General features: G+C 31.2%; 1 protein-coding gene across 3 annotated transcripts; it reads left to right on the top strand.

The window, feature by feature from the left end:
• The first annotated feature begins 5319 nt into the window (after window positions 1-5319).
• Window positions 5320-9390, top strand: LOC101244073 (protein DETOXIFICATION 27). 3 transcript variants are annotated; one of them, XR_741247.4, is made up of 9 exons: window positions 5539-5966; window positions 6385-6926; window positions 7027-7113; window positions 7197-7253; window positions 7501-7739; window positions 8165-8283; window positions 8423-8513; window positions 8848-8959; window positions 9047-9390. XR_741247.4 is itself a non-coding variant. In XM_010321891.4 (9 exons), the coding sequence occupies exons 1-7, from the start codon at window positions 5640-5642 to the stop codon at window positions 8507-8509; spliced, it is 1458 nt and encodes a 485-aa protein (XP_010320193.2). In that variant the 5' UTR covers window positions 5548-5639; the 3' UTR covers window positions 8510-8513; window positions 8925-8959; window positions 9047-9390. The 3 variants fall into 3 exon arrangements, 2 of the variants coding, with proteins under 2 accessions (XP_004237960.2, XP_010320193.2); XM_010321891.4 differs by having other exon boundaries at window positions 5548-5966; window positions 8925-8959; XM_004237912.4 differs by lacking the exon at window positions 8848-8959 and having other exon boundaries at window positions 5320-5966.
• The last annotated feature ends 3147 nt before the right edge of the window (window positions 9391-12537 follow it).

Genomic DNA, 12537 nt, shown 5'->3' with positions numbered 1-12537 from the left:
CAAAAAGAATGTTTCTTTTATGTTATAACAATTTTATTATTTTAACGGTCTACATGACATGTTTAATCTTATAAAATTAAAATTTATTTTAATATATTTACATTTCTTTCATTGAAGCTCGTAAGATTTAAAAGTTTATTTTCTTAAATTTTTTGTAAAATTTAAATCAGATAATTAAATTAAAATTAAAAAAAAAAATCTTTTCCTACAACACTTTTTCAGATAGCAATTTAAACACGGAAGATTCGATGATGTAGACCATAATTCTCCTCTAATAATGATCTCAAAGACATTTCTTTTCTTTGGAAATCCAAATATATCCAACAATATATGTTTTCCACTTAAATTAAGTCAATAGGAAGCTATGAATTGAAAATTTTATTTTTGAATAATTATTAAAACAAAGAACAATTCAAGAAAATGGACCATAATGTTAATATTTGGACAAAGAAATTAATAAATTAGGAAGAGCTCTCTTATAGAAATATTTTTCAGATACATTTCGAAATACTATATTAATTATCTCCAATTATGGCATGTCAGTAGAAAAAGGCCAAATAAAATAAACTCAACGCAAGGGAAAACTAACAACTAGCCTTTAATTATTGGTATATAATATAATTAATAGTACTTGATAAGCATATAAGGTTGTATCTTGATACTTTTTTTTTATATAGCTACTGTCTACTGGTACACTCGTAGAATAAAGAGTTATAAGTGGGTGAGTCAAAAGTTCTTATTAAGAGGTTTAAAATATGATAAAGATAAAATGGATTTAATATTTAGTATGTATGAAATAATAGGTGGCGTAGTTTTTTTTAGGCATAAAATATAAATGTTTCTTTTAACTTAGCTTTAAATTACATTTATATTCTGTAACTTTAGATGTGTACATATAGACAATTAAACTTGTATAAAGTTAAATAAATAGATACACATGTCCTATATAACATTCTACGTGTAATTTTCTCCTACGTGTATTGTGCTATGCAGAACTTATGCGCCTATGTGTCCAACTTTATATAAATTAAAGTGTCTATTTTGTACACATCTAAAGTTTGAGGGCACAAATGTAAAATAAAACCAAGTTAATGGACTTATTAATGTATATGTCTTTCTTTTATAGGACTTATTAACGTATATTTCAATATTGATACTAATGGTACGTAAATATAATTTGTTATTTAAACAAATATTCAGAGTTTTTAGAGTTCCTTATGCAGGTAGAAAATTAAACTAATTATTTGACTTTATTATTAACCCTTTACAATTCAAAGATTCCCAAATAGGACAACTTTGAAACCGTTGTTGAATTTATGGCAAGGCAAAATCGTAAAGATATTCTAGCAAACTAAAACATCTTTGTAGCTAGAGAAAAAAAAAAGAAAGCAATTTCAGTCTATGGTAATGGCTAGTGAAATGGAATCAGCCTAAATCGTTAATTTTTTTTACTTTTGGATGAACTCCTCGACTCTGCTTGACTTGACTTGACCCCTTGTACAGGATAACAAAATGCTAAAGTGAGGAACTTCCACTCGTGAAATTGACAAAGTCCTAAAATGAATTTGATGATCTCTATCGGTCATCAACTACCAAATTAAGTGAAAGAATGATCGAATGTGGTATAAAGGACATTTAAAGTTTTCCCTTGTTTGTTCTTTCTTTTCTTCTGCAGTTTCTTGAACTTCCTAGTCAAAACATGTTTATTAGGTCTAGTGGTAGATTTGTTTAAGGGAGAAGGATCAAAATTATTCGTCAATTTTAATTTATTGGTTGATTTAACCCTTTTAGTTAAAAATAAGTTATTTTTATTCCGATTGTTAATAAACTTATTAAATATATCCCTTCTTGAAATTCATTTATAAAAACAATATTTATTGAGTTTAATATATAAATGAATTTCTGTGGGATAGAATAACACGAAAAATTAACCATAAAAATTCAAGTTTTTTATTGATTTTAACCGTCAATTTTTAACGTTATGCTTTTTTTAGTAGTGATATCTTATCCTTGCATAGTAATACATGTTTAACCATAAAAATCCAAGTTTTTATTATTGATTTTAACCGTCAATTTTTAGAGCTTGTTTGGCTCAGCTTAAAAGCAGGTCAAACTGACTTAAAAGCTGGTTTTTGACTTATTTAGCTGTTTGGCAATACTCAAAATAACTTATTTTAAGTTAAAAAAAACTTATTTTAAGTTAAAAAAACTTATTTTAAGCCAAAAGTTAAAAGCTGAGGCAGGAGTGCTTTTTTTTTTTTTAGCTTATAAGCTGTTTTAAGTTGACCACATTTTTTCCTTTTTGTCCTTTATATTTTTATACAATCTCCAAATTACCCACATAACCCTAACATCTCTTTCTTCCATTTTTCCCAATTCACGTGTGGATGATAGACAATTACTATTACTAATGAATGAAAATAAAATAAATCTTAAATCTTTCAAGTGATCTATTCAAATTATATATTATTAAAATGTAAAATAAGTTGCACATATAACTTAAACAAAAATTTATATTCCTCTTATAAATAATTTGTGATAATAAAGAAATATGTAAATGATAGACAATAATTATTACCTATGATGAAACTAAACTAAAATCTTAAATTGTTCTTTGATCTATTCAAATTATATATCTTTAAAATCTATAATAAGTTTATATTCCTCTTATAAATAATTTATGATGAGAAAGAAATATGAGAATGATAGCAAAATATAATTATTTATGGCTGTAAAATATAAATTAATTAACTTTTATTATGTTAACAACTTTTAAGGGTATTTCAGAAATTTTGATTTGAAAAACTGTTTATTAGTACTTATTTACCAAATACATCAACAACTTTTCTTTTTAACTTCAACACTTTTATCCAAACACATAACTGCTTATTTTAAAAATAAGTTTCAGTACTTTTAAAAGTACTTTTTTAAAGCTACTTTTATTAAGCCCACCCAAACGGGCCCTTTAACGTTATGCTTTTTTTTAACAGTGATATCTTATCCTTGCATAGTAACACCAGAGAGTTGTCACTTATCTAAAAAAAAAAAAAAGGTTTTGATACCTCCTAGCATCTAATCTTAAGTTGTGAAAGAGCATTTATTGAGTTAGAATAAATAACATTGCAAATCAGCTATTTAATTATTTATTTCAAGTATATGAGTCAGAATAATTATTTATATTTTATTTTTTTTTATTTATAATTTGGCATGATCCATTGATATTAGAGAAGGAAGCGATAATGCAAACGCTCTTTCTATTTATTCTATCTAAAATATTATTTTAATATAGATCATGCTTTTATTATTATATTTTTTTATCTATCGAATCGATAAATTATTTAATTTTTCACTCAATAAGAGTGAGATTCGCTCCTTAGAAAGGTGCGATTCGCTCCTCAAAAAGCTCGTCAATGGAAAAGAACATTATAGAGTTCCTTATCAATTGATCTGAATATTGAGTAGTCATAACCTTTGTTACATTAATATTATGTTCAAATCAAATTAGTTGTATTTATTTCACATTATATTTGCATGTAATTTTTTTACATTCGTTAAAATTTATTTCTTTAGAGAAATATCTTTTCGATAGAAGTACTTTTTAAAATGTCTACATATACTAACCATTTATATTGAATAAATTGATTTAAAATATCAACTGTTGAATATTGATGTCATTTGAAAATTATGATTTATAAATTTATTAGTCATGAGATATTGTTTCTCATCGCTTATATATACAAAATTGTGTGATTTAATTTAATTTATACTAGAAGTGAAAGAACCAAAGAAACATTCCATACATAGCTTGTTCTCTTATATGTAAAATGACAATGACGAATCTTATTAGTAAGAGCTCTCTCTTACAAAAAATTTTGAGATATCTTTTTGAATCGATAGGAAGATATCTATACTTAAAAAAAAATATGTTCAAGTTATTAATATAATATTATATATTACTCTCTTCGTTTTAATTTGTTTGATAATTTTTTTTAAATCGATTTTAAAAAGCATGTTTTTTCTGTTATGACAATTTTATCATTTTAACTATCTACATGACATGTTTAATATTATAAAATTAAAATTAAAATTAGAATTATAATAAAAGAACTTTTCCTTCTACACTTTTTAAATAGTAATTTAAACACGGAAAATTCAAGGAGATAGACCATAATTGTCTACTAATAATGATCTCAAAGACATTTCTTTTCTTTGCAAATCCAAGTATTTTGAATCAATAGATATGTTTTCCACTTAAATTTTAAGTCAATAGGAAGATAAAATTCCACTAATTATGTGAAGACAAAACCAAAGAAACACCAATTAATACCTCTCTTTATGTTTCAACGTTATTCACGAGGATACGTATAAAATTTGTTTTGTTCTTGTTACAACAATTGAATGATGCCACTAGTAAAATAAAAACATAAACTTTTTGAAATTTTCTTATAAATCTGATTGAATTTTTGTATGTGTTTTATAATGTATACGTATTTTATTACTTTATGTATTTGTGTGTACAATATCAATAAATACACTGATCTATTTAATATTAGTTTCATCTTGTGTATTCGCTATTAGTTTTATCGAGTATATATAATATCAACCTCAAGTATTCAATATTAAATATGATTGATATATATATTCATCAATAAGTGTCAGAGAACTTTCACTATATAAAGCGATGAGAATTTTGTCTCATTATATGTATTTGGATAAAGCTTTTCTTGTGAGGTAATTTTTGAGTTGAGTTAAGCTCAGTTAACACATATCTCTATAAATTTTAAATACAGTATTAATTAAATAAAATGGAGGAAGTAATATTAATTTCTTAGCTACACATTTCTTCTTAAAATAATAGGTGACAATCATTACACCATAACGAGAAATATTCTACATGAATTGAAAAGTTTTTGTTTTAAATAATTATTGATACAAAGAACGATTGGAGAATATGGACCATTATGTCAAAAATATTTGGACAACAAGTTCGTATCTTTGAAAATTGTACTCTATATGTTTCCACTAATAGGGTAAATTAAACACTAAAGTTTTATTTATTTATTTATTAATAAATGTAGAAGCACCGACGCCTCTCTTTATGTGTTTGCGTTATTCACGCTGATCGAGTGGGTTCCTCTTGTTAGAACAATTTATAGAAACGCTAGAATTAAATAAAACAAAGAATTCATTTTGGGTTTTGATACATAAACTTTGACAATAAGATTCGAAATGTAGAGTTTTTTCTTGAAGAAATTTCAATCTTGTGTCGACAAATATTTTGACGATAAGAATGTCAAAAAAAGCATATTGTTATAGTTAAAAATACATTAAGCATGAATGTCAAAGTTAAAATTGTAATGAGAAGTCGATAAATTGATAGATTAATGCGTTTATTTGTTCAAGTTTATATAAGTTTAAGTGTTTATTTGTGCATACGTTAAATTGAAGAGCATAAATATAAAATAAAACAAAGTTAAATAGTCTGTTTATGTATTGTGTCAAAATAAATTTGATTTTTTACAAAACTAATTTTATTATTTTTTTAAAAAATAAGTTAATTATTTTCCCAATCCAGCTAGTAATCAATATTTCCCGGTCAGTTTTTGTCTTTGTGAACGGCCGGCCGGCCGATGTAGAGTATGTTCAGTCCGACAATATCGAAATTGGCAGTGATGTTGTCACTCAATAGAAGAACGAATTCAACCACACCAAATGAGCCCCTTTTACACACACAAGACACCATGTTGGAGGAAAAGGAAGAATCAAAAGCATCAAATTTGGTGAAAAGAACTTGCCAAGAATCAAAGATGATATGGGAAATTGCTGGACCCTCTATTTTCAATCGATTGACCATGTTTTCTCTCACTGTCATCAGTCAATCCTTCGCCGGACACTTGGGTAACCGTGACCTCGCCGCACTTTCCATTGCCACCACCTTCTTCATCTCCATTACCTTCGGATTCTTGGTATGTCTTACTTTTTGAAAGATTTATAAGTTATATGCACTCATAGTCAGAGATGAAGCTAGCATTTTGAGTTTATGTTTTCTACCATGTTATTGATAAATGTGGATTTTAAACATAAATACTTGATTTTTGCTATAGCTACTTAGTTATGCCGAACCCATTTGTGCTCATAGTGTATACTTTTTAATATTAATATTGTACATTTTCTACCTTGATTGATAGTGTATATAACTTAAACTCAAGAATAGAAAGTCAGCAAATTATTGGATCTTGCAATAAGAAATAAGTAATGAGGTAAGAAGTTTGATTAAGATCCATAAGTCTATTGTAGAGGAAACTATCATCTATGCAATGTGATTTTTTTGGTTGAAATTTTGTTGATGTTGTGGTAGTGTAACTAGTGTTGCTAATTGGTCAGCTGGGAATGGCAAGTGCATTGGAGACACTCTGTGGACAGGCTTATGGGGCAAAGCAATACGCCTTGTTAGGTGTATACTTGCAGCGTTCTTTGATCGTATTGTTCCTCAGCTCTTTAGTACTATTGCCTCTTTTTGTGTTTGCTGAGCCTATATTGGAGCTTCTGGGGCAGCCAGAAGAAGTGGCCAAATTGACTGGAAAGGTTGCAATTTGGCTGATCCCAATGCACTTGAGCTTTCCTTTTCAATTTACATTGTTAAGGTTCTTGCAGTGCCAGCTAAAAACAGTGGTAATTGCTTGGGTTTCCGGTGGGACACTTGCTCTTCATGTGGTTTTGTGTTGGATTTTTCTTTATAAATTGGGATTTGGAATTGTTGGGACTGCCCTTATTCTTGATATCTGTTGGTGGATTTCTGTGTTGGGACTCGTTGCTTATGTTGTTTTCGGTGGGTGCCCTCATTCTTGGACTGGTTTCTCTATCCAAGCGTTTGTTGGCCTTTGGGATTTTCTCAAGCTCGCTGTGGCTTCTGGGGTGATGCTACTGTATGGTTCCTTTTGTCCTCATCTGTCTCTGTTTTTAAGAACATAGTCACGTCGATATATGGATTAATATTCTTTTAAGGCATAGAAGTTGATGTTTCAGGTTGGAGAATATTTATTTCAGAGTGCTAGTTATTGTGTCTGGGTACATGAACAATACTGAGGTTGCAGTCGATGCGCTCTCTATCTGGTTCGATATTTTAATCGCATACTCAGCTTTTGGAAATGTTTTTCCGCTTGATTTTGCTAGTAATTGATGTTGTTTCTTCCCAGTATTACTATCATCGGGTGGGAGTCCATGATTCCACTAGGATTTTTGGCAGCCACAGGGTAAGTTCATCAAATAATTTTGAGTCCATTTTTTATTGTCTTGTGGGTGTTTCCTTTTGGCTTGCCAATAATAAGATGCGGAAACATAACTTTACCTTTATCAAAAAAAAAAAAATGACGCGGAAACATTTAGCTTATTTGTATTTATCTTTTCTCTTCTGGTACATGAATACGTATAACCATTGAAATTTTAATGACTATAGTGCTATAGGAACGTTACATCCAATAACCATTTCTATAAACACAGGGTACGCGTTGCTAATGAGCTTGGAGCTGGAAACGGAAACCGTGCAAAGTTTGCTACGAAAGTTGCATTGTTGAACACTTTAGCATTGGGAATTTTCTTTTGGTCAATTATTATGGTCTTTCCTGATAAGCTTTCTATGATCTTCACCTCAAGCATTCCTGTCATTAAAATGGTGGGTGGATTTGCTTTCTTGTTGGCAACCACAATCCTCTGTAATTGTGTTCAACCAGTTCTTTCAGGTGAGATTTTTTTCAGGAGTTCAATTTTGGTATATTGTTCTCAACTATCAGGTATAGAGGCGTATTTAGCTTTATAGCACTGGGTTCATTTGAACCAAGTACTTTTGACAGAAAGTATATATTTATGTGTATAAATTGATTAAAATAGCAACAACTAGTAGGTGCACATGAAGTTTTGAACCCATTAAATTTAAATTTTTGATCCGCCTCTGATCGCATACTAAAAGATAAAGAGAGGAATTAGTAACCTACAAAGTAAGTTATCTGCTAAACTAGGTTATATACTCTTATAACGTAACTTTAGTTGACATGGTCAGTGTCTAAAGTATATAAGTTAAATCCATCTTAAACCACTAAATACTGGCATTCATATGAAAAGTCATGTATCACAGTAGTTAAATGCTCATCGGTTACAATGTTTTCAGGCGTAGCAGTTGGATCCGGTTGGCAGGCACTTGTGGCATATGTTAACTTAGGCAGCTACTATTTAGTAGGAGTGCCCCTTGGTATCTTTTTTGGATGGTCACTAAACTTTGGGTTAACGGTATGTGATAATAGTACAACGTGATATGTTTGAGTTTATCTCCCTTTATAATATTAACTGTGGTGAAAATGACTATAATCTACTATACTTAAATGTATACTGGGGAATCGAGATGTGATTAATCAAATAAAATTTGCAGGGCTTATGGTATGGAATGATCATGGGGACAGTAGTTCAAACCTTGATTTTAGCGATTATGACCATCAGATGTCAATGGACCATATAAAGAGGTAAAATATCAAACTAGATAGTTCTTTTTTCAGTATCTCTATGTATAGCTAAAGGCCTTCTTCCTCATCTTAACTTCTATTGGAGTGGAAAAGCTCGAAATGGTTCCTTATCTTTGAGGTTAGACCCAAAATAATAGAGCACTGTAGTCGCATAAGTTCACAATAATGGAGCTCAGTTAGTAATCCCAAACAGAAATCGTGGTCTTTGAACGACAGAATTGGTTAAGTATTGAAGTAGACCAATTAACTCCTCAGTTACACTATGTACTGAGATAACTTGACCCTAGTCATGATCCCTCTTCTTTTCGACTGACCCTTTTTCACATATATAAAGGATCATGAATCTTGTCCCGCATTACGCCACAACGAGAGCTCTTACTCTAAAACCTTACGTACACAAAATCTTGACAGCTTGCAACTGGAAAGGAAAAACAAAAACAACTTAGGTATGAGAATTTGAAATTCAAGAGGTAGGTCAATGTTATCGCTATTGATTCATTAAGGCTCATTGACACAAGGTTCCATTCTTGCAGGCATGGTGAAAATTTGTTGTCTGCTTATGTTGGAAGATATCTATGCTATTTGTTGTTGTATAATAACTTCGTTCCAGTTTGGATTTTTCTCCCCATTAAATCATCTGTATCCGAAACTCACTTGAGCATTCCCTCCAATTGCTTATGTGCTCGGCGATGGGAGCTTGCAGAGACAGACAGTGATGAGGTCTCATTAGATGGAGTGCTTCTTTTTACCCCTCCATTTTTGATCTTTTGGCATTAGGAGAGCAGGGGAGAGGTGCTTAGACAAAAAAATGGCAAGCTTACCGAGGATATGGATCATTGTTAATACTAATATTCTTTACTGTATTTTCTTTTCCTGATAAGCTTTACTTGATATAAGGGTCTATCAAAAACATCCTCCCTACCCCTATAAAGTAGGGATAAGGTTACGTTCCCTCCATTTTTTTCAAACTCAATTTGTGGGATTGAACTGGGTATGTTATTGTTGTTGTAGAGAAAGCGCGCAGAAGTGTGTCTGAGTGGTATAGATATTGAATTCATTGAAGTATTTTTTTAAAAAAAAATCTCGGTTAGCTTCTAAAGTTGCCTTGTATAATAGGTTTAAATATTACCTGAAACGTTTAGCAAAATCAATACTCATAATTTTCTGGAAATTTAAGCAAAATTTTGGGTTTACTAAAAGTTAAGTCAGATATGCAGAAAGAGTTAATTGAACTAATCAACTAAATTATTATAAACTCGAGAAAGTTTGATCCATAGACAACATCGTTATGACAAAGATTCTAGTGTTAAAAGGAATATTACTGCAAGGAACAGAGGGGAGTGTATATTATATACCCAATCGACCAACTGTGTCCAATGTCACATGGGGTTCCACAGTAGAGAGATACTATTAAGTATTAACTAAATTTTGAGGAAATTTGAGAGCTACAAAGTGGTCGCTGATATTTCTTGCCTATATATATATATTTTTTTGATCGGATGGAGTTGAGTTGGTTGCTTCTTATGTATTTGGCACTCTTAATCATAGAACACATTTTATTTCTCGATCAAATTATTTTAAAATGTTTTTTACTTGAGCCGAGAGTCTTTTGAAAATAATCAACTCTATATCTCCAATTAGGTAGGGATAAAGTCTACGTAGTGGGTACACCCTCAGTTCACAGCTCTGCGGTAGAGCTTAACTCCTCCGTTTTCAAGGACACCAACATTTCAAGCTTGATCATTGAAGCAACAAATTCCCTGAAGAACGTAGCTTGATCATTGACAAATACCTTAACAATCAATCCACTATTGTACCCATTCGACAAACTCTCTGATGCAAAAACATCTTTGAGATGATTGTTCGTAATGTCTCATGGAGACTTGCAATTCTGCAATTTTCTACTTTGTATTATCTCCTTGGCACCTTATCACTCAATCAAATGGCCTTATTGCATGATTCGATGGCCATGATTGGATACTTAAGAAACGTTATTATGAGTAACGTTGTATGAATAAAATGTGACTCAAAGTAACGTATTATAAAACTTTACTCACAGTAACGTTTCTCAACTTAACACCGTCAGCACACATCTGAATTTTAAAAAAATAAAATATACGCTAAAACGTTACTGTAAAATACGTTTATACTAATTTTGTAAGATTTTTAAAAAAATATAGTATTTTGATAAATTACTTTAAATAATAACTTAATTTGGTCAAAAATTAAATAATTAGAGGCCCTACATTTATTATGTATGCTACATGGCTTAAAACAAACTATATATGTTTTTTTGGGGGTGTTCAAACCATTTTTGGAGTGATCGCACCATTGTTATACTACGTCCCATTGATGCAAATTCTAATTTAAATTCGTGCTTGAAAATTTCACATTAGTGGTAAGGGGTTAGTGGTAAGGGGTACTTATCACACCGTCAAAATATATTTTAATTTCAGGACAACTTTGATTCCTGTTTTTGTAATTAATTGTAAGTGTCGTTTTACAAAACCGGTTTTTAAAATGTATAAATCTCATTTTTGGGGTTTAATGGTTAGTAATCTCGAACAACCACTGCTCGGGAGTTTATTATACAGATACACGATCCCGTGTCAGCATGGGTGAAGAAAAGTGAGACTATGGACTCACCATTGATGGTGTTGAATCTGGACAGATTCAAGGATGAAGAAAGAAGAGAAGGAGAAGAAGAGAATTGTATTCAACTTGTAAATTGTGAAAACGTTGCTAACTATTACAATTGATCTCCCTATATATAGAGATGATATATCAACAACTTCAACTAACTACCATTTAACTACTTTAACTAACAAATGAAATAGCACTCTAACTAACAAATGGAATGGGAATGCTGTACATGTTGTAACTAACTAACAAACTCATACCACTTGCACCTAACAAACTTGTGCTGCAACTACCTAACAACCTTGTGCTGCAGCTAACAAACTTCAAGCTGCAGCTGACACCAACGAGCAGTTCATCTTGGATTCTAACATTCCCCCTCAAGCTGAAGGATGCAAAATGTTAAGCACACCAAGCTTGCCTAGAAGATACAAATGTTGACTTCGACTCAACCCCTTTGTCAGCAAGTCTGCTAGTTGTTGTTGAGTATGAACATGAACTGTATTAATAACTTTGGCTTTGATCTTATCTCTAATAAAGTGACAATCGATTTCTATGTGTTTTGTCCTCTCATGGAAGACTGGATTTGCTGCAAGTTGTATTGCAGACTTACTATCACTGAATACTTGAATTGGCATTTGAATTTTCACACCTAGATCAGTGTATAACCCCAACAACCAAGTAACTTCAGATACAGCTGAGGCCATGCTTCTATATTCAGCCTCAGCTGAACTCCTGGAACAGTCTGCTGCTTCTTTGATTTCCAGGATACAAGTGACTCTCCAAACTTAACTACATATCCTGTGATAGATCTCCTAGTATTAGGACATGCAGCCCAATCTGAATCACACCAACATGTCAACTCATTTGCAGGTTTAGACTGTAGCCATATGCCTTGGCCTACTGTTCCTTTTAGGTACTTAATTACCCTCATTGCTGCATCCCAATGTGATCTCTTGGGAGCTTGCATGAACTGACTTAAAACTTGAACTGTATAACTAACATCTGGCCTGGTAATAGTAACATATAGAAGTTTTCCTATCACCCTTTGATATGCAGTGACATCTTGCAATTTCACATCTTCAGTATATCCATTTGCTTGATCATATTCTACTGATGTTAATCTGAGGTTTGATTCAATGGGAGTAATGGAAGGTTTTGCACCTGTTAAGCCTGCTTCAGAGATAAGTTCTAGCACATACTTCCTTTGATTTAAGATCACTCCCTCTGCTGATCTTAACACTTCAATGCCAAGAAAAAATCTGAGTTCACCAAGATCTTTCATCTTGAATTGTTTGTGTAAATTCCCTTTTGCTTCATTGATCATTTGAATATTGCTTCCAGTGATCAGTAAGTCATCAACATAAACAAGAACAACTACAATGTC

The sequence above is a fragment of the Solanum lycopersicum genome, chromosome 4 (assembly GCF_036512215.1).
Source record: "Solanum lycopersicum chromosome 4, SLM_r2.1".
Classification (NCBI taxonomy): domain Eukaryota; kingdom Viridiplantae; phylum Streptophyta; class Magnoliopsida; order Solanales; family Solanaceae; genus Solanum; species Solanum lycopersicum.
The sequence above is the reverse complement of the archived record's forward strand: the minus strand, read 5'-3'. Positions and strand labels throughout refer to the sequence as shown.